The 20,480-nt window shown below is 38.3% G+C and overlaps 1 protein-coding gene across 1 annotated transcript in view; it reads left to right on the top strand.

Annotated features, from left to right (window-relative positions):
- The window catches only part of MDN1 (midasin AAA ATPase 1), a 101,205-nt gene that overhangs the window by 56,931 nt on the left and 23,794 nt on the right, over nucleotides 1–20,480 (top strand). Inside the window, exons 51-75 of the mRNA XM_031052639.2 lie at nucleotides 745–877; nucleotides 1,540–1,649; nucleotides 2,317–2,450; nucleotides 2,901–3,061; nucleotides 3,342–3,462; nucleotides 4,621–4,831; nucleotides 4,974–5,205; nucleotides 6,344–6,470; nucleotides 7,374–7,544; nucleotides 7,688–7,902; nucleotides 8,000–8,381; nucleotides 8,563–8,672; nucleotides 9,839–10,535; nucleotides 10,893–11,054; nucleotides 11,647–11,920; nucleotides 12,911–13,146; nucleotides 13,792–13,887; nucleotides 14,119–14,213; nucleotides 14,907–15,031; nucleotides 16,234–16,380; nucleotides 16,632–16,741; nucleotides 17,147–17,220; nucleotides 17,410–17,605; nucleotides 19,031–19,190; nucleotides 19,361–19,507. Coding sequence (XP_030908499.2) covers nucleotides 745–877; nucleotides 1,540–1,649; nucleotides 2,317–2,450; nucleotides 2,901–3,061; nucleotides 3,342–3,462; nucleotides 4,621–4,831; nucleotides 4,974–5,205; nucleotides 6,344–6,470; nucleotides 7,374–7,544; nucleotides 7,688–7,902; nucleotides 8,000–8,381; nucleotides 8,563–8,672; nucleotides 9,839–10,535; nucleotides 10,893–11,054; nucleotides 11,647–11,920; nucleotides 12,911–13,146; nucleotides 13,792–13,887; nucleotides 14,119–14,213; nucleotides 14,907–15,031; nucleotides 16,234–16,380; nucleotides 16,632–16,741; nucleotides 17,147–17,220; nucleotides 17,410–17,605; nucleotides 19,031–19,190; nucleotides 19,361–19,507 — 4,626 coding nt within the window. The remainder of the gene's footprint in view (nucleotides 1–744; nucleotides 878–1,539; nucleotides 1,650–2,316; nucleotides 2,451–2,900; nucleotides 3,062–3,341; nucleotides 3,463–4,620; nucleotides 4,832–4,973; nucleotides 5,206–6,343; nucleotides 6,471–7,373; nucleotides 7,545–7,687; nucleotides 7,903–7,999; nucleotides 8,382–8,562; nucleotides 8,673–9,838; nucleotides 10,536–10,892; nucleotides 11,055–11,646; nucleotides 11,921–12,910; nucleotides 13,147–13,791; nucleotides 13,888–14,118; nucleotides 14,214–14,906; nucleotides 15,032–16,233; nucleotides 16,381–16,631; nucleotides 16,742–17,146; nucleotides 17,221–17,409; nucleotides 17,606–19,030; nucleotides 19,191–19,360; nucleotides 19,508–20,480) is intronic.

Below are 20,480 nucleotides of genomic sequence, written 5' to 3'. Positions count from 1 at the left end.
TGTGTGTACCCAAACAAAGACTAAATTCTTACTATACATTGCTTTTGTTGCTAAAGAAATAACAATAAAGCCATTCTTGCTGTCTAGAACTGCAAATATGGCAATTAGATGTATTCATTCTGAGTTACTGGCTGGGTTTAAACCATGACATCATCCTATGCAAATTAAGTATAAGTGCTATGATTGTGAATCCTGATTGTATATCTGTGACCCAGGTGTATTCCTACAGCTGAGTTAAGCAGTGCTCTTAAGAAAGATGCAGGCACCTACTGCTTTTCTGACTGGATATTTAGGCATCCTGTTTTTTTCCCCAGCATTTATTGTGTTGGTCCATCTGAAATCTATGTTGAGACCTATGATTTTCTCTATTTAAAGGGAGTTAAGGCCTATGATTTCCTTTGCAAGCTTGTTGAGTATTTACAGCTGCATACAGTGACACTGGACCCTTTACGGATGGTCCTAGGTGTCTCACTGGGACAATGAATTAAAAAGGAGCTGGGCTTCAGTTTCCAGGCTGTCTTTTTGGGTACTCTGACCCCTGGTTGCTTTACTTTGTGTTCCGTTTTACAGAACCTGCAGTCAACTTAATGCTTTTCTGTTTGGGTATCTGGAGCGAGGGAACTTAAGTCTCTGCCCTCTTCCTCTTTGGCTTCCTTCTTTCTTTCCCGAATGTTTGTAGGCAGGGGGATCAAGCAAAGTCCTTAACTGTTGTCCTGTCTTGTCGTGTCTTGTCTGCCTTTGCAGATGAACACGTGATGCCTCTGGATCCAAGGTGGAATATGCAGTTTTTGGATATCATTAGAAATTCAATGAATTTTGATACAGAAATGGAACACGCAGATAGGCTCCTAATCCTTTTAAAGTCTGTAGCAAATCGGTAGGTAACAAAAAAATCTTGTGAAGATTGCTCAATGACTGTAATCAGTGCTATATAAACACTTGTGGTATCTGCCAAGTATGTTTTTAGGTTTTGATAGATGTGATCTAAAATAACCAAGTAGAGGTTCTGCACAAGTACTCAAATTCTTTGCTTCTGTTCTCTGTAGATGCAGACTAAACCCAATCACTTAATATAGAGAGCAGAGCTCCAGCATTCTAGATAGGCTGGAATACTTCAAGGACAGAGCAGAACTCTAGGATAAAGCGTAAGAGAGGCAGAAGGAGTGGTGTGAAATCTCTGACATAAATAGTTGCCCTGCTTTTGGATTTGGACTGCTTTTGCTAATAAGAGCAAAAAGTACAGATTTTGCTGTTACAGTATAAGGGAGCATCTGCTCACATATCTTACAGGTGGTGGTGGTGGTGCATCTGTTTAGTAGCTCACTACTTGTTCCTTCCTGGTGATTGCTGAAGGCAGGAATCTGCTCTGCATGAAGCTTGCTTCTGCAGAAACCGTATTAAACAATTAGTTATGCTGCATTTGATTCTCGTTTCTTAATACATAGTGAAATATGAAATGTCACTTTGTAGTTCACCATTCTCATAAGGCAGAGGCTTTAAAATGGTACTCAATTGCTAACAACTTTATTTTTAATTCAGGGCAGTATTATTTCTTGACCGAGAGAAAAGAAGCTACATTGAGAAGAATTTGATTACCAGCAAGAAGCCAAGAAACAGTGTTTTAAGAATGTCTCTAGATTTCCGCAAAGGTGGGTTGATTTCCACTGTTCCTTCTGGTCCCATGCTCAATTTAAAGTATGGTCACTTTGCACTGCTATGAAATGTGTAATTTAAATATGGTGTGTCCTGAATGTGTGAAGAAAGATAGTGTAAATGTACAGCAGCCAGATGAGGACTAAGATGATGCGTAACACATTATTCTCAAATTTGTAATACCTTATGCTGCAGTATTTATGCCCAGCCTTTACTAGGTAGTGAGTGAATGTAATTTCTCTCTTAATTATCTAAATTTTAAGATGGTGGTGGAGAGAAATTTGAGTAGCATTTTGTCTTTGTCTAGTAAGAATAGCCAAGTTCTTCAGATGTGCTTTTGTTCTAATCCGCTTTACGTAAGTAGGATGTTTTGCTCCTGAAACAAGGGGAAAAAATTAGTGATGAAGTTGAAGTGTTGCATCAAAGCAGTTGATCAGTGCTTCCCTCATGAATTTTTTTTTAATACTTTAAATATGTAGAGGTAATAGAGTTGTGCAAATAGTGAAGGTCTACATTTATTGTTTCAATTCTTAGATCTTTTCAGGCCTTTTTTTACCCAACCATAGCAAGAATTTAGTGATCAGAAATTGACCCTTATGTTATGTGATGTGGCTGGAATACTGAAGTGTTTCTCCCGTTCTTTCCCTCTTCCCCAAACCTCAGATCCAGGAAGTTACACCTGTCTTCCTCATGCAGTCGTGGTCAACCTTGCTGCTTTCTTCGAACTTTGGGATGCCTTTATATTTCACTGGGTGAAGTCTACCCAAGTGGCCTTAAAAGATGATGACATGCATGATGTGAGTAGACTTGTTGTATTACATTTATGGAAGTTAAATGAGATTTCACGCAGAACACTCTTTAGTTTCAGGAGTTATGAAGTAAGCCACAGTGCTTCTGTTGGCATTCAGAATATGCCTGACACCAAGCAAATATTCATGTTTGTTTCAGTAGGTGTATTTGTGCTCCGTCTTCTTACTTCTTCTGTGCGGAATGCAGATTTTGAGCCATAGGGAGATCTGACAATGACATTATAGACTTGGTGCAGGGATTGCATGGCCAGTAGAGCCATGTGGTATTTTTAGAGAGCATATAGCTGAGTACTGGTTGTGTACCACTAAACACAAAGCCTTGTGTGACTCTGAATTTAATGCAGGTGTTGGTGGTTTTGCTTTTCTCTTGCTTGAAGTACGAAGTATTCTGTAACATGCAGCATTGAGAAAACTGTCACCTTTTTGACTTCTTTTTAGATATTACACTGCTTGCTGTGGCGTGACAGGTTCTGGGTAGTCTCTGACACTCTGACAGTGGATTCACCAGGGTTGTCACTTCTATCTCTGCACTGGCACTGGGTTATGAAACATCTAATTGACAGAATTCCTCAGATGCTTATTGGATCAGATGAGCACAAGTGAGTAGCTTTGGTTTGTGTTTCTGTTAAATAGTTGTATAAATTATTTATAGAACTCTATACGTTTTCTTTACTATTATAGCTAATTAGTATTGTTTGGCATTAGCTTCCAAATTGCATGCCATTAGCGATGCAAGTACAATGTATTAAATAGCTGTTCATTTTTGAAATTCAGATGTCTTGACACTGGGCTTCAGGGGATGGATAAGAGAAGGGACTTCTCTTGTGTACCCTTTTGCCTTGTTTCTTGAAATTCTCATTATTTTTTTTCATCTGCAAGGGTTTCCAGGGAAATTCAATCTGTTTCTCAGCACATTCAGAGCTGCTTGGCCAATCCTACTGGAATTTCTGCCAATATGAAGATATTACAGAAGTCTCTAGGAAGACCTCTTCCTTTTAAGGTATTGGTACTCGGTTTACAAAAAAACACTTGTATTTACAGTCATATCCAAATATGCTTTGAAATGACCATGAAGATTTACAGCACTGGCTTTCCAGGCCAGCAAAAATAGATTCTTTTTAGACTTGTCAGGTTGATTAAAAAGACATTTTCAGTATATGTTAATGTACGTCTTTTTTTTTTTTCCTTTTTTTTTGGGGGGGGGGGGGTGTTTTGTTCTGTGTGAGAAATCTATCAGTTACCCAGATAGCACTTCTGCTATTAATTATGCTTTATATAGATAGCAGTCATTTAATATAGGGTGGTGCCCAAGCATAAAATTGCTACTTCTTGCCCTGGTCTGGAGACTTGTGAGTATGTGACTTGCTTATTTAGTCAATATATGTGTATGTAGACTAGACCATGTCCTTCCTTTCATACAGAATAGGACAGGGCTGCTTTATGACTTACCAAGACAAAGCCTCTTAACTTTGACAGTAATGGAGTTTTTCTTTTCTTAAGTTATTTCAGCAAAATGGTGTCATTCAGTTTAAAAAAAATCTCACAATAAATTTTTCTGAACAATGCAAATCCCTTTTTTAAAGTAGGGCACAACTAGCCTTGTAGGTGGCTCGTGCTGGTGATTAGTAACGTAACCTAGGTTTTTATGACCATATCTCTCAAAGATAGCAGCTGTTCAAAAAATGCAGAGTTACTTTGTGGGTCTCTGAAGAACATTTGGTGCTTTCTGAGAATTTTGGGAGATTTTTCAAGGCATCCAAATGTATTCAAAATGCAGAGGTAAACTGCAGGTTCTTTTAAATGACAGTAGCTTCTGGCAGTTTTATTATTTTGTCTGTTTAGGGCTCTTAATTTAGGTAAGTTGCTACGTTGAAGTATTTTTTGCATAATCTATATAATTTCTTCCTGAAGGAAGAAAAAACAAAACCCAAAACTTGACAAGGAGGAATTGTAGCCAACTGCTTCAGTTTCACTCTTCCTGCTGTATTGAGCAGGACTACAAAAGAATTGTTAAGTTGTTGTTGCAAGTTAGTTCATATATACTTGTACTTCAGTCAGGTGTATGTGAATTTTAAATACTAGTTGTGACTGTAGTCACAGATCTTGTTTGTTATTTTGTTAGAGCTGCTGAAACAAATTGTCCTTTTTGTGTTTGCAGGATAAACTGGGCATGGAATGTTTCTCTCAATTAAAAGCCCTCAGCAAACCACTTAACATCTTGGAACTAAGATTGGCCTTTGGAGAAAGTAGATGGCAGGAAAAAATGTGCTGTCTGAAAGTTGCTGCTACTGGATGGAAGATGAAGAAAGCATTGCTGCAAGCTGATGGCCTGATAATTAGAGCAAATCATTTAGAAGATGTTAGTCTGGGTAGGTAATGCTTTTGAACAGGATGATTTCTGCCATCTCCATTCTTCTTTTTTTCTTTTTATAAAAATGGAAGGATGTGAAATGTTCACTGGCAAGAAATACAGTACAAGAATTTATGTGCCTCTTGCACTCTGTCACACAGGTCAGCTAAAGATGTTTTTGAAAGCTGTACATTCACAACTGAGCGCAGAGGGAGTTATGTATAGCTATTCAGAAGAAAGGTTTACTGAAGATACCATCTCCAACCAGATAGACCCTCCTTTGTTAAACCAGCTCTGCAGTCGGGTTCAGCTGTGGCCTGCGATGGAATACATCAGTGTGCTCTGGCAGTACAAACTGACAGCAGATTATGTGGCCAAGGCTTGTGCAAGAAGGTGAGAGAAAGGCTGGAGAAGGAAATCTTATACCTTTCATGAGGTTCAGAATCCCTACCTAAAAACTGTAACTTTAAAAGTGCTGTAACTTTTTAAGAGTGCTTTACACCTGTATGTAAATTTATGTGTGTGTGTACATATATTTTACATATATAGCTGTGTGTATGTATGTGTATAGGTATGTGTGGTGCATATGTATGTTTACATATATATTTATGTATATAAATATATAGTCACTCCTTTGCATGCAGAATTGCACTTGGCCATCTATAAAAGGTATCAGCAAAAGAGTAGTTTAGTGTCATCTTGAGAAAGTAGTTTTCCTCTTTCCTAACTTCACTGATGCACGTATAGGAATGCCGATGTCCAAGCCCCCATGGATAAACATATTAGACTCCAGAAATTGCTGTATTAATGGTAGAATGGATTATAGGTGGATGAAAACTAAAACCTTGTGTTTAGTGAGTAGTACGTAGTATTTTCCTTTTGGAAATACGTAATAGTCACCTTTTACTGAAATAGAACAGTCCTTCATATTAGGAACTAACATGAAGATGTTTATCACCGTATTTCTGGAGGCTCTTGCAGAAAGGTACAGTAGCAGCCATGCTTCCTTTTGTGTAAACTACACACACATACTCATAGTTTAAGTTAACATTATTAATTTAAGAAGTGATAGTGTTGTTTTAAGGGGCCAAGTGTATTTATTTTTTTATTGTTTTGCCATGCCATAAAAGAGAGCTCTTCATTTATGGATTTCAGTAAAAGTAATTTTTTGTACAATTAGACTCCTAAAATCATTGATTCACTCTTGAGTTCAGCCAAGTTCTGATTTTCAGAAGAACTGTAAAGCTGAAAGACAGTTTGTCCCCAAATGTTTTGTATGTTTGGCTGAACATGTAGCTTATAGGTAGAGAAGATTCCACTTCTTCTACTTTTTGCTGAATTTCAATTTTGCCAACCTTGAAGGATGCAAGTTTTTTGAGGGCTTGTTCTTTTTCAGTGTTTAAAATGCTGTCATTTAACCTTTCAGGGAGTCTTAGTTACTGTGACTTCCCCTGCATTCTCCATTTGTTTTACTATCCAAATGATTTATTTCATGTGCCCTGCTTACTTGTATTTGTTTCACCTGCTACAGGGAGACCTGCAGTCAAGAACTAAACATGTGTTCAGATCTAGTTCAGCTTCTCACTTTTTCCCTGAAGTTGACCCCAGCTGCTTCTCACCAGCTGTCTGGACTGTGGCACTTGTTACACCTTCAAGAAGTAAGAACAAATTTTAGTTTAATAAGTTTTGCAGAAGTTTGCAACAGACTCTTCAAAACAGGTATATCTGTGTCAGACTTCCGACATGCCGTTTTATTACCTCTGCCTGACAGTAATTATTTCTTATATTAATGAGAAGGGCTATTAAATGTGAGCATGCAAAAATGTAATTAAAACACAACATTAAAACATACATAAAACACAGTGAAGTCTTAAGTAACATAATTCTGTGTGGTCTAGTTTTCTTAGTGTTGTTTCATTCATCTAGCTTTGACCTAATGGAAACAGGAAATTGAATGGCAGGTGTCAGCCTGCTTGTATCTATGTATTCAAAGTCATTTTATGCTGAAAATTACTTTCCATTTTTCCTGTGCCTCTGAATCTGTTGTTTCGTTTTTTTTTAGGTCTGTGTTGCAAATCAGATAGACAAAAAATGTTATTTGATGCTTTTTCTGTAGAGCACTTAGTATGTCAGAGAAATTCTGGTTGGTTAATATTAGTTCTGATACAGTGGTGGTTGTCTTCCCACAAAGCTCAGTAAACCATCAGGTTTACTTAAATGCTTCAGAGCAGAACATTGGGTAGTTTTACCTGTTTCATGCTTATGCAACCTCGTATATTGTAACAAAAGGTTACACAGCCATAGACTGGAGGCTTTTTTCTGAAAACATGCTTTGTGTACACGTTGCATGTTTCACAGGAGGCAGTGCAGACCTCAGGAAGTCTACTGTTTGAGAAGAGGTGCAAGCAAACACTATGTGAATCTGAAAAAGATCTCGAGGAATATCTTGTACTATCCCTGCTGAACAACTGTGTCATACTTTTCATGTGTGTATGTATGTGCTTGATTCTCTTCTGCTCTCTATAACTTATTCTCAGCTCTAGATTTCTCTCTCTCCTCAGATATCCCATGAAGAAATGTCTATTCTGTCATCTCAACTAGTTAATGCTGCTTTAGCATCTTTCTGGAGCAGTACTTTCACCACGGACCCAGACTACTGGTTGACTTGGAGGCCGCTACCTGCAACAGAGGAAAAGAACTTTTCTAAATCCCATATGAATTGTTCTATGAAGGTTTGTCTCTTCTGACCTAATCAAATAATTAGGCTGAATACTTTTTTTATTAAATAATTCAGCAGCTTTCTAAAGTAATACTGTAAGTTCTAGCATAGTGCAAGTTACATCTGAACAATCTAACTCTTAATCTCTTAATTTAGGGCCCAGGTATTTTGACACGATCCGTTTTCTCAAAGTGCTTGTTTGAAATTCTAACTAGCAGCAGCAAGACAAGCCAGTGGGATGTGAGTGGGCTTCCTGTTCTGTCATCATCCCATGTGACACTGGGAGAATGGATGGAGAGAGCACAGCAGCTTCATGAAGTCAGCACAGGAGTGTGGACCAACCTGGCTGTGTCTTCGATAGCAGATTTTAGGTATTAAAACCTCTCTTGCACGTATCTTACTTAAATCAGGCATGTTATAACAAGTTTACTTACTATGTGTAAACTTTTCTCATTCCTTCACTTCCAGACACACAGATGCTAAACTACAGGGAATAGTGCTAAGCAGACAGCTCTCTGCCCTGGTAGATCTGGTTCCAGTGGATCTTCAAGGAGAATATTTGGAGTGTTGTGAGAAGCTCTGCATCAAGGATCCTGTTGCATATGAGTACCTTCTCAGGATACTTAAAAGCATCACTGATCAGGAATTACTTCCTAAAGAATTCGTGTTTCTCCTGCTCACTTGCTTGCAGCAGCTTTTTGGGGAAGGGCTTAAGGAGTTACCAGAGACAGCTTGGCGAGGAAGCCTCTGGGTGAATATTGGTTTGCTGCAGATCCAGGTGTGGCTTCCACAGACCAGGTTTGATCCGGCTGTTAAAAGAGAATACAAGCTCAAGTATGCAAAAGAAGAGGTGAGTGTGGAGCCGAGTTGGCTCTTACCTCTGTAATGTATAAAATCAATGCAAAGCAGTTTGGCTTGGGTGTTCTTGGGCAAATATTTGCTCCTGATTTTCAAACTGTATAGTTAAGGCTTCTTTCAATGTCCAAGGCGATATACCAGAACTTCAGTATGGTTTATTCTTTCCTTTTCAGTTACACCAGCTAGAGTGTGAATGGAAAACAAATGATTTCTCATCCCAGCTGCATACAGGAAAAAGTATTGAAGATGAAGCAGTCAGCAACTATATTCATCCCCATCTCAGGTAACAGACAATTAACTCTTTTAAATTGGAAATTTCATCTTCAGGTGCTTGGGCTTCAAAGCTTTTCTCCACAGCTTCAAAACATTTGTGTTTTCTATGGAAATAAGGGTTGCTGTTTTTAAAGTATCAGTTTGGATATTTGAGGTGGTAAAAACACAGAAGCTGTTCTCTCTACCTGCAGTGACTAAGGAAGTGCCTGTACACACTTTGTACTGCTGTAAATACAACAATTAAAGCAGCAGCCGCCTTTGTATCTTGATAAAACTGAAGCTGTGTTGGGAAGTGAAAATAAAACTGCACATCTAAATTATGGTAGTTTCATTAGCACATGACAGTGTTACTAACAAACTGAAATAAGATGGAATGCGTGTCTATCACTGTAACGCCTTAAGGCCTCAATAGAGGCCAGTGCTATTTTGCAGAGTTCTTGGACTGATTGTACTCGGTAGAAATCTCCAGATGGGTATTTTAGCAACAGCCTTTGCCTTCAGTGCTGTGGGTGAATTAAATTTCTTACCACATAGAGTACATCGCTGACATTCAGAATTTGTAGCCATTGTTTTGTTGTGGTTTTGTGTTTGTCTGCTTTTGGTTTTTTATCTGAGGAACTTGAGGAAATTTTGAGTGGACAGGCTTCTGCTTTGTGCAGGTTTCCAGGTGTTCCTTGTACATGGAGATAAAAACTGAGTACTATCCATTATTTTCCACTATTATGTTTTTTTTTTTTATTTTAATGTTATATGCATATTGGATATGATAATCCTGTGCTATTGTTTAAAGAGAATAGAAGTTATTGAAAGCAAGTTCTGAATGGCTGAGTTGCTTCCAGTAATACTACTTTTTCTTTAATGCTCACAGAGCTGTCAGGTAGCAAGCAAAAAAAGTAAAGAAAGTTTGTTGAAGTGGCGGAGGGAGTCCAAAGTGCGGAAGAGAAGTGCATATGCTTGCTGTATGGGTGTCACTTTCTGGTTTTTCCTTATTTGCTGTGTCATACAAACTAGCAGAATATTTCTGGTGCATCTTTTAATATATCTATTATGTTAGATATATATAAGCATATTTATATGAAATAAGTTTGTATGTTTAAACTGATCAATATTATTTCTTAATGTATTTATATGAAATAAGTTTGTATGTTTAAACTGGTCAATGTTATTTCTTAACAGGCTGTTGCATAAGAGAATGCAAAGGTTGAAGGAGCAAATAAACAGTCTTTCCAGAAAAAAGGCCTTCAGGCCTCCAGCTCCACCCTATGACTGCTTATACCAGGAGGCTCACCAGTACATCAACAGCATAGCACGTGTTTCTTCAGTCCAAGATCTTACAGCCCGCCTTCTGCAGTTCCTCCATGGAGAAAGACCTAAATCACTTCAGGCAATACAAAACCTGTTAAATGAGGAAGCATCCTGGCAACAATCACACCATCAGTTTAGAAAACACCTGGCAGAGGACTATGCTATGTTCCCTGATGCCATCATTCCACTGCAAGCTGCCATCTTACAGTTGCAACATGGCATGCGATTAGTGGCTTCTGAAGTCTATGCAACACTCAAAAGATGTGTGCGTCCAGTTGATCTCACCAACCTCCTGACTTCTTTGTTGGCATTTCCTTCTGTTGGCCGTGCCTTCCCTAATTACCTTGCTCGTGCAGAAATTTTATGCTCGGTGAATTCAGTAGAGGTCCTTCATGGACTTAAAAAGTTCTCTCTAAAGCATTCTGAAGGAGAATCTGAGGGAGTAGAGCAGCCCTGCCCAACTCTGGAACAGCTCCTTGTCAGTGCGTTGCTCCATCTTCAATGCCATGTACTATTCAGGGGAGAGATGGACCAGAAATCCCTGCAGCTCTTTAGACATCTGTGTCAGGTAACATCATAGCCTGTAATGGTTACCAAAGATTTTGTTTATATAAAAAAAAAACCCACAACAAAAACCAAAAGCACACACACAAAAAAGCAGAACAAAACCAGACTTTATAGAGAGTTGATTTACAAAATAATTAAGAAAGGAGACTAGAACTTGGCCAAGCACTCTGTTTCATTCTGCTTTCTGTGTTTTTTCCTCATTGGTTTAAGAAGATAAGCCGCAAGTCTTACTTCAAGTTAGATGGCTTTGATTTACAATGTTGTAGAGGAGGAAAGAGCCAAACGAGATATGTGCTGCCCCCTTGGATGAAATCTGAGGTGATTTTGTATTAAAGTGTGATGCTTTGTGTTTCCTTAGGCAATTGTAAATGAATGGGATGAACAGGAACGCCGTGCCCAAGAGCGGGAAGCAATGGAACACAGTTTGTACAGATACAGAAGTAAAAGTCATGGGAAAGGATTGACTGAGGAAGAGGAGGAAGAAAAAGAGTTTAGGAGGAGATTTCCTTTTCATGAAAAGGTAAGAGCTGTCACTCTGGAAAGAAACCCCCAAATTATGTCTGAAGTAGCTCCTGAAAATACATGCTGTAAGTGAAATGAGATGATACAGGTTTTCCTTCAGCTGAAAGAAAAATATGGGGTAGATTTTGATAGAACAGTATTAAGTACTGTGGTTGTAGTTTACTATACCTTCTGGTTGTAGGAAGGTTTTAAAATTAATTTCCAGACTTAAACTGTACAGTGGTTTGTCTGAATAATCCCAAACTCGATAACTGAATGACAATATAATTAACTATTTGTTGTAAAATTCTGTAATTTGATCCATTTTAGCAAGTAGGGTCATTTGGGGGTTTATTACATGTGAAGAGGGCTGATCTCCTTAAAGTATTTAATCAACTCTAAAGTTGATTTTAACAACTTTAAAGTTGATTAAATAAAACTGAGGTTTTTTTCAGTATTAACTGTCCTGTGTTACTGAACAACTTTTGAAGTGTGGCTTCACCAAGCAATGCTGTGCAGTACAGAAAGCCATTAGAAAGTTGTGTGTCATGGGGAGGGCAGACGTTAAAGAAAGAAATTATAATTGACTTTTATTCTCACATAATTTGCAGGACTTTGAAGATATCACAGCTCAACCAAGCCTCGAAGAAAAAATGGAAACTGAAGATCCATTGGAAGACCAGCTGGAAGTTGATAGAGCTCTTTTGTCCAAGAGCTCTATGCAAACAGTAATGATGGTTCATCAAAAGTTGTGCTTAAACTTTGCTCGATCCCTGTGGTATCAACAGAGTCTGCCTTCTCATCAAGCCAAACATTATTTCAGTACATTTATTTCCTGCTATCAGACTGGTGCATGCCTGGTGTCACAATTCTATCCTTTAATTGGTAAGATTGCTAGCAATATTTCAGATGTGCAGCTCTAGCTTTGTAATGAATTGTTTCACGTGAATTGTATTGCAGGTCATGAAACAGGCCTTTTATGGGAAAAGTGCATAAAACCAGACTTCATTTTTCTTAAGAGTTTGCTCCGTGTTCAGAATTGTCTCAGTGGAATGCTTTGGGTTTTATTCTTTTATGGATTTCTTTTTTAAATTCCATTTGTTAATATATTAGACAAGCACAGTTTAGGAATAATTGAATAATCTGCTACAGACATTTTAACCACTTGGATCTGCATAATCCTGTGGAAGATGATGTACTTGCAGAAATTTCCCAGAAGTAAAATTTGCAATTAAGTTCATAAAAGAACTGGTTTAAATGGAGCTTCTATAATTAAAAAAAATCCCAAGGGTTGATTTTTTTTTTAGTTTATTTTTTTCTCTGAACTTTGGCGCACTTGATGTGTAAATCATTATTATAACAATGTTGGAGACATCAGGATCATAGCTTCTCAAAGCAGAGCTGCTATACTTCAGTTCTAATCTAATAAATGTATGTGTGTGCAGTTAAGAAAAAGCAGATAATGTCCTACTGTTTCTAGAGTAACTTATGTTTATGTTCATACCTGAGGTGTAATATATATGTTTTTATTTTTTTTGTGCATATGTTGGATGACTTTTTCACAGAGCCTTGCTACTAATTCTATTGTAACTGTCCTCGATGTGAATTTATGCACAGAGGAACTGTGGTGTTCTGATAGGATCACAGCCCACCCTGAGGATGCTGATTTTACTTCTACACAAAAATTTGATAAAATAGGGAATGTAAACATTAAGTATATCTCTTTGTTCCATACTCCCATCTCATTGCTTATGTCTGGCATATTGTTATGTCCTGTAATACATGACATGCTGAGGCTTGGGATACAGGAAAAAAATTCCCTACATCTGTTCAACTGGTAGTACATGTAATGTCTTCCTTTTTTTTGTTTCCTAGATGCTGAAATGAATGATACTCTTTTGGGAAGCCAACTTCTAGCCAGCACTCTTCTACACAATACCTTTTTTGAGGAACTGAGTTCAGATCTTGTGCTACAGCAAGATGGTCCATATGACTTCTACCAGCATCCTAATATTCAGCAAGTCCGACAGTGCCAACCTGTACTTGATAACTTTGCTAAAGAAGTAAATAGGCTACTTCAGGAATGGCCAGAGCATCCAGTACTTGTGCAGGTAGAAAGACCTCAACAAGTGTCTGGGGAAAAGTGGAACATTTTAGAATTTCATTTGTGTGTAAATATGTGTATAGACATGTGTACGTATACACTTGCCTAAATGTTGTGTGTGTTACTTATGCAGATATTTTGAAGTCATTAGGTATTATTAACTGTTCTATTTGAGTTATGAAATGCTAAGTGATGTTCACTGCCTACTCCGATCTTACACCATTAAGTACCCTTCAGTCTACTATACCTGAAAGATTCCCAAGGTATTTTGCTGGTCAGGTTCCTAGATGTTTTTTTTTTTCAGAATTCTTTCATTGTGCTTTAAAATAGATATATTGGGTCCCATGTATGGGCCTGTGTGGCCCTCAGGTTATATTTCTTAGACTAATGCAGAAACTCAGTGTATTGAAACTCTTTGTGTTAGGTCATTTGTGCTAATTTCTCTGAGTGCATTTGCCTTCACTGAACTACTGGCGAGCTTATACTAGAACAAGGAAGTAGTTTAAAATTAAAGAAATACATATATATCTCTATATGTATAGTCTTATCTCCTGCAGGGGAGGGTTATGCTAATACAAATTAGGTGAACTTCATGACTGCTTCTGTTAAAAATCAGTTACTATAGGTTGAATACTTGTTTTTCATTCTGCAGCTATTAGTTGTGGTGGACAGAATCCAGAGTTTTCCACTCTCCAGTCCTCTCTCAAAGTTCCTGAATGGCTTAGAAATTCTTCTTGCAAAGGCACAGGTAAGAAGAAAGCTAAGTGAAACTTGTATTTTCTCTTTTATACTTCCTATTCGTATTGGTGCCATAATAAAAACAACTGAAAACTGTCTGCTTGGCAGGATTTGGGGAAGTGAACTTGATCGATGCCATAAGTTTAAGGAGTAGGAATGTAATCCAGAATACTGCATGAGTCTTGCCATGCAAAGACTGATTTCTGGCTTCGTATAGAGATGAACTTTTTTTTTTTTCCAGGACTGGGAGGAAAATGCTAGTCGAGCTTTGTCCTTGCGGAAACACCTCGATTTGGTCACACAACTGATTATTCAGTGGCGTAAATTGGAGTTGAAGTAAGAACTGTCCTTCCATGCTGCTTTTTCTTAGATACTGTAAGCTTGTCTCCATACGGAGACACATTCCAGTGTGTAATTGCCTTAATCAGGGAACGTGCTTCACTATGTGTTCCAGTGTGTTTTCTGTGTGTGCAGCTGTCCTAGTAGCAGTGTTAGCAGCTGCCCTGGCTCAGAATGAGCATGTCCATGCCTCAGGAGGACTAGAATCAGAACAGATAGCTATAGTACTCGGTTCTAGTATCTTCCTAGTGTGCTCCTGTTTTCATCCCAGGATTTACTGAGCCTGCAGTGTTTTGTCTTAACAGCCCCCATTAATTTTCCCTTGACAATTATTTTTCAGTCTCCTGTTAAAACCATGTAAAAGTTTTATCCCACAGTATGCCAGGATCAGGAATTCCACAAGTCTGCCTCAAGTTTAATGAAAAAGAAACTTTTGAACTTGGCTCTGATTGGTTTGGGTTTTATCATCCCTAGTTCCCACACTTCTTTCACATTTAATAATAGTGGCAAAGCAGTGGTCCTGAAGAGTTAGCTGTGTATGTTAGGCATACTTGCAGATTATTCCACCTTGTAAAATTTTCCATTAGTTTAGCAGACATGGAGAATAAAGTTTATGATGTTTTGGAGCCCAAACTGCCCACAGTATTTTTGCCTTATTTTTTCTTCTCTCCCTTCCTTTATTGTTTCCAGTTGCTGGTCAGTAAGTTTGGACAATATAATGAAGCAGCATGTTGAGAAATCCACAAAGCACTGGTTCTCAATCTATCAGATGATTGAGAAGTATGTTCAAGAACAGACAGAGGCAAACACAGAAGGTAAGTGCTGGTTTTGTATGGATGTATGATGCAGTTCCAGCAATTACGAAGGATACATAATTAAGGTCCTAAATGCCAGAGTCTGACAGTGCACTTTCAGGTGTAGTTCTTGCTCTACAATAAGTTCTCCTTGCCTTACATTAAATTCCATGACAGTATAGTGTCTTCCATACAGAGTAAACTTCATGGTTTGGTATTTATTTCTGGAGCCACCTGTGTCTCTCATAGGGCCAATATTGTAGGTGGTGTAAATCAAAAAAGATTTCTGTAAAAAGCATCTAAAAGAAAGTCGAACTGTGTATGTCATGCACATATAAACGTTTCAAACAGATTTGGAGGGTAGGATTTTCAAACAGATTTGGAGGGTAGGATGCCTCCATCTGCAACTGGAAAAGGCATAATTCATATTCTGGATGAACAGCTTTAAACATTCTGTATAAAGCCTGAAGAATTCTTACAGGAAGTATGGTTTGGTACATGTTCTGATTAAATCTCTCTGCACGTGCTTATGTTACATAATACAGAGGAAAGAATATAGCTCTTGGTCCCTTTTCTCTCCAAAACTCAGTGAAACTAAAGATGAAAGTGACATTCTCTGGCATGAGGCAGAGTTCTTCCAGTCTCATGGCTAATTAATGCACTTGATGAGTTTCAGATCCTTAAGTTATTTTACATCTCCAAATGGACAGCTTGTTTTTTTCCATAGTTAGTGCTCTAAAGCCACTGTGTTCTCCGCCAGATTCTTCTAAGATCTATTTCTGTTTTCATGATTTGAGGAGCTAAGGAACCGTCAGTGACTAATTTGTAGTGTGGTTCGTCATGACCGAAAAAAGCCATTCATTCACAGAGAATAAGAAGTAGTCTTTAAATACTGGATCCACTGTGAAACTGGGCATGTAGCTGGCCCAGCTTGGTCACTATCTTACTGCTGCCTCTTGTCCTTTCTCTTTTTTCACAGTGTTTGTTGATTTGACTTACTAAATTAGAATTGTTCCCCACTCTATCCCTTTTCTGTTTTGTTTTGAACCTTTCCTAATAGAGACCTGATACATAGTTGGAAGTTTACCAGGAGCACATAACAATTTTCATGTTAGAGGTTTGTTGGTTTGCCGTTGGTTTGGGTTTGTTTGGTTTTTGGTTTGTTGGTTTGGGTTTTGATTTTGTTTTTTTCCCACTTTCTGAATTTCTGGTGCAATGTTCAGAAACAGAGCAAATGGATCTGAAAACGCTGGTCAGCACACTACAAGCTTTCATTGAAGGATCTACACTGGGAGAGTTTCATGCACGACTCCAAGCACTACTGGTTTTCCACTGCCATGTCTTGCTGATGCCTCAAGTAGCAGAAAAGGGTAAGTTCTTACATTGCATGTGTTGAGTCTTTACAACCTGATAATTAGCTATTCATGATTTTCCAAACAGATCACTAAGCTCATAAATACAGCACAAGCCTATGCTGCTGTTTTTCAGTTATTTGAATACTGTCAATCAGTTTACCCCAACTTTTGGTGTTGCTAAGCTTCATAATCACAAAAAAAAAATCTCTGGATACTGAAAAATACCCTGTTTTTAGCAGAAGCTTGTTATTGTCTGTCCCTTTCAGATGTTCTGTGCAGCATCCTGTGGAATCTATACAATTATTACAAGCAGTTTTCGGAGTGTGTTCAGGCCAGGATCACTGAACTTCGCCAACCTATAGAAAAGGAACTCAAGGTAAAAGGAAACTTCACTCAAACAATATACTGGTCTAATTAAAGGAACAGCAGAGCAGATATTATTTGAATTTGAATATAATGGCTCCACTGAAATCCATACTACACGTTTTCTTTGGCAAGAATTTGCCTTTGGGGGGGGGGGTTGGTTGAAGTCTTTAATGTTTGGTCAGTCCCATTTAGCCATGGAGGTTTCTACCCAGTAATGAAGCCCCTTTGGATTTCATAACATTTGGCTGTGCAACATAAGCACATATTAATGGGCTAAGATGCCTATGCAATAATTTGCTCACCTACTAAAATGTCTTGCATTCTAAGACTGCCAGATCATCATACCTAATCAGCTTTAAAGATGAACTTTGATACTGCAATACTTCATTGCATTGATTACTTATTTTCCTGATAGGACTTTGTGAAGATATCGAAGTGGAATGATGTCAGCTTTTGGGCTGTTAAACAGTCAGTTGAAAAAATACGCAGGTAATTCAGAGCTTGAAAGTAAGTTCCTTATTTGGAACCTTCCTTCTGGATGATTTCTCTGTGATGCTAGATTTTAATGTAAGAATGCTTCTTCTGCTCATAACACAGTGGAAATGTTTCTTACCAGCAGCTGAGAGATTTCCAGGATTGTAAAACCCAGTAACATTTTTGCTTTCCTTTGGTAATTAGGACCCTCTTTAAATTCATGAAGAAGTTTGAAGTTGTTCTGAGTGAGTCATGTCGGCCTGCCTTGGTGGAAATTGGTAAGGAAGAGCAGCTGGACTGTTTGCAAAAGGAGGAAGAATCTGAGAACATAGAGACCAAAGTTCAGAGGCTAAACAACACATTAAGAAAAATTCTGTCTGCTAGAACAGATATTGCCAAGGTGATTGTATTCTTTATTCTAAGTGTTGGAAGGGTATTTTTTTGTGCTCTCATCTGTATGTTGCTTTTCACTGATTTATGCAGAAAAATCTTACGTAAGTGTCAAATCTGAGTGTATCATCAACTTTTTGGTTTGTCTTGTGTTCAGTGTTATGAAACACTGCAGATGGGTGGAAATGCAGCATGGAAAGACAAGCGTGTTCTGTATCAGTTTGGCACAGTGTCTGTGCTCTAATATAAAGATGATGGCAGTTACACATTTGCTTGCATACTGTCTGCAGCAATTAGTTCCTTCCCTACTAGCATAGTGATACGGATTGGGTGCTGAAATTTTTATTACCCTTCTTCTTCTAACCAAGGACCAAGACAAATGATTGTGTAGCTATAAGGTTTGTGCATATATAAAATTACTTTGAGCCTGAATTCTGAAAGGGGAATGCACTGCATTGTCCTGTTTCCTGTTGGCTGACACAGCTTCCGTACGATGTACATTTACTTTGGACTAGCTGGTACATGGTTAATCCTACTCCCCATGCCACACATTTCAGTCTGTCTCTTAAATTTTCCAGCTCAGAGGGGAAGTCAAGTATTTTCTTCCCAAAATAGATTCTTGCTAATTTCCATTAGTTTTTATTAATAAGATGCAAGGAGAAAATTGTAACTCATCATAAGTTGGGGTGAGTGGAAAATGCTCAATTACTCTCGGCTTCCAAGGCTTTGTTCAGTTTCTTCAGACCAAGAGGGTGGCTGATCTTACTTTTGTCCTGTGACAGTCAGGAGGGTAGAGTGAAGAGGCAGAAACGTGATGAAAATCTGATGTGTTCCCTTGTGGGCTTGGTTTGTTGGTGGTTTGTTTGTTTGTAAGCCTGTTACTGATAGTTAACGGGGTTATTGGTTTCACTTGTTGCAGTTTCATGTTGTCTTCATTCCTTAAACAAGATGCACGTGATCCTAAATTGATCAGACCCTAGGGATTAGCTTTGGACATGCTGGGGGATTAGTTGTGTTACTTAATAATTTCTGTTTGCATCCTAATTTTGTTGTTGTTTAGCAGTGCAATTAAATTACTAGAAAGTAAATGATATTCTTATCCAATGCCCTGAGGGCGTTAGTGATTTAGGTTAATGTGACTTTGAACTTGGAAGGCTGAGGAAGCTGACCTGAGGCAGTAATAAAACAAAAACCCAAGAGAGTAGGATCATAGCATTTTCCATTTGTTTGGCTGTTTCCAAAACTGATGTATTCCTGACATGCATATATTGTGATTTTCCTTAAATGCTGGTGCCAAACTGTTAACGTGGGTATGTTTTGTGGTTTCAGATGAATGTAGAACTTTGCCCTTATTTTTGCAGTAATTTCTCTTGATGGTTAAATAACACAGCTTTTGGCATGTGTGTATAATCTTCTTTCTGTTTATTTTTCTCAGAGGGCTCTCCCAGAAGAATGCCAGGATGGCATTACACTCCATGCAGAATCTCTGCAGTACCGTCTGCCTAAGCTTACTAAAAAAATGAAGAAAATGTGTACAACAGTTACAGAAAATAATTCATTCTTAAGTCTGGTGGAAGATCTTGACCAGTTCACAGGTTAAGTACTCTTTGTGACTTCCATACCATAATTGCCCTCTGTAACATAAATGCAAGAGATCAGGAGAAAGTGTAGATACATAGTTCCCTTCCCAGACTGCCTTCCCCTGGCTACTTTGTATATGTTGAATTTTCACATCTCTTACCTTTCCATGCTGTCTTCTGTACAGGTGGTATCATTGTTTCTGTAGCTGAACTGCAAAATTTGACATTTGATCAGACAGCAACTAAGGAGAAGCAGAAATCAGAGGCAAAGCATATTCAGCTGCAAAAGCAACGGGCTTTGTCAGATCTCTTCAAAAGCCTTGCTAAAACAGGTGAGCTTTGGCTAAAATGTGCTTGGTTTAACAGTACAAAGTTCTTAAGCATTTTACTGGTTTTTCCAATACATCTAAACCCACCATAATACTATGTTCTTGAAGTCATCGAGCCACTAATATGTAGAAGCAGTTAAGTCTCTCTCTTCATCTGTTGACTGAGGCCTAGTGTGTGGGCCTTTCAAATACCTTCATTTTTTTCTTACACTTCATTAGATGTACAACAGTAGCTTTTCTGAAACAGAAATCTGCTTTATCTCCAGTCCAAAGTCACTGCCCAGCTTTTAGAAACAAGAAAGAAACTCATTATCTTGTAAACATTCTCTGATCCAGAATGGAGTTTAAGTTAGCTGATTAGAATGAGAACCCATTTCCCAGTGATTGACAGACTGTCAGAGATGAGATTGGCAGAGACATGGTTGACCCATGGAGAACTCATTATCTATTGATGGGGAATCATTATCAGCAGCCCCAGTTTCCATTGCTTCCCCCTGCTAGTCTTAAGGTAAAGGAACTACCCAAACTATTAATGGTTGCCTTTTCCTTTGGTGTTACATTAAATTACTCATCAACTGTTCTTGCTCAGTGAGCAGTTCAGAAACCAGCAGAAGTAAGCAGTCTTGTTAAATAAACAGTTGTCTGACAGCATTCTTGTAAGTCATAGGTATAAATAGAAATTAATGCTTTTTCCCCTCGTCCCCGTTCTATTTGGAATGGAGTTTAGTCTTGTGGTGCTTCTCCTGGAAGGCATAGCTTCTGCCCTGCAGTGATCCTAAGAACTTCTTGGGTTTGGAGAGAGAGGGAAAAGGAGGGGGAAGAGAGAGATTTCTGTTCCTCATGGTTTGGAAACATGAAGTTAAGGGTTTCAAGAAGGCATGATTTTGATAAAAAGTTAAATAGTGTCACACTTGGAAAGTGAATGAAAACATAAACATCCTAAGTGCTTTCTGGGAGGGTGAGTAGGCTACACGTG

The sequence above is a fragment of the Melopsittacus undulatus genome, chromosome 3, assembly GCF_012275295.1.
Source record: "Melopsittacus undulatus isolate bMelUnd1 chromosome 3, bMelUnd1.mat.Z, whole genome shotgun sequence".
NCBI classification, from domain to species: Eukaryota; Metazoa; Chordata; class Aves; order Psittaciformes; family Psittaculidae; genus Melopsittacus; species Melopsittacus undulatus.
The sequence above is the reverse complement of the archived record's forward strand: the minus strand, read 5'-3'. Positions and strand labels throughout refer to the sequence as shown.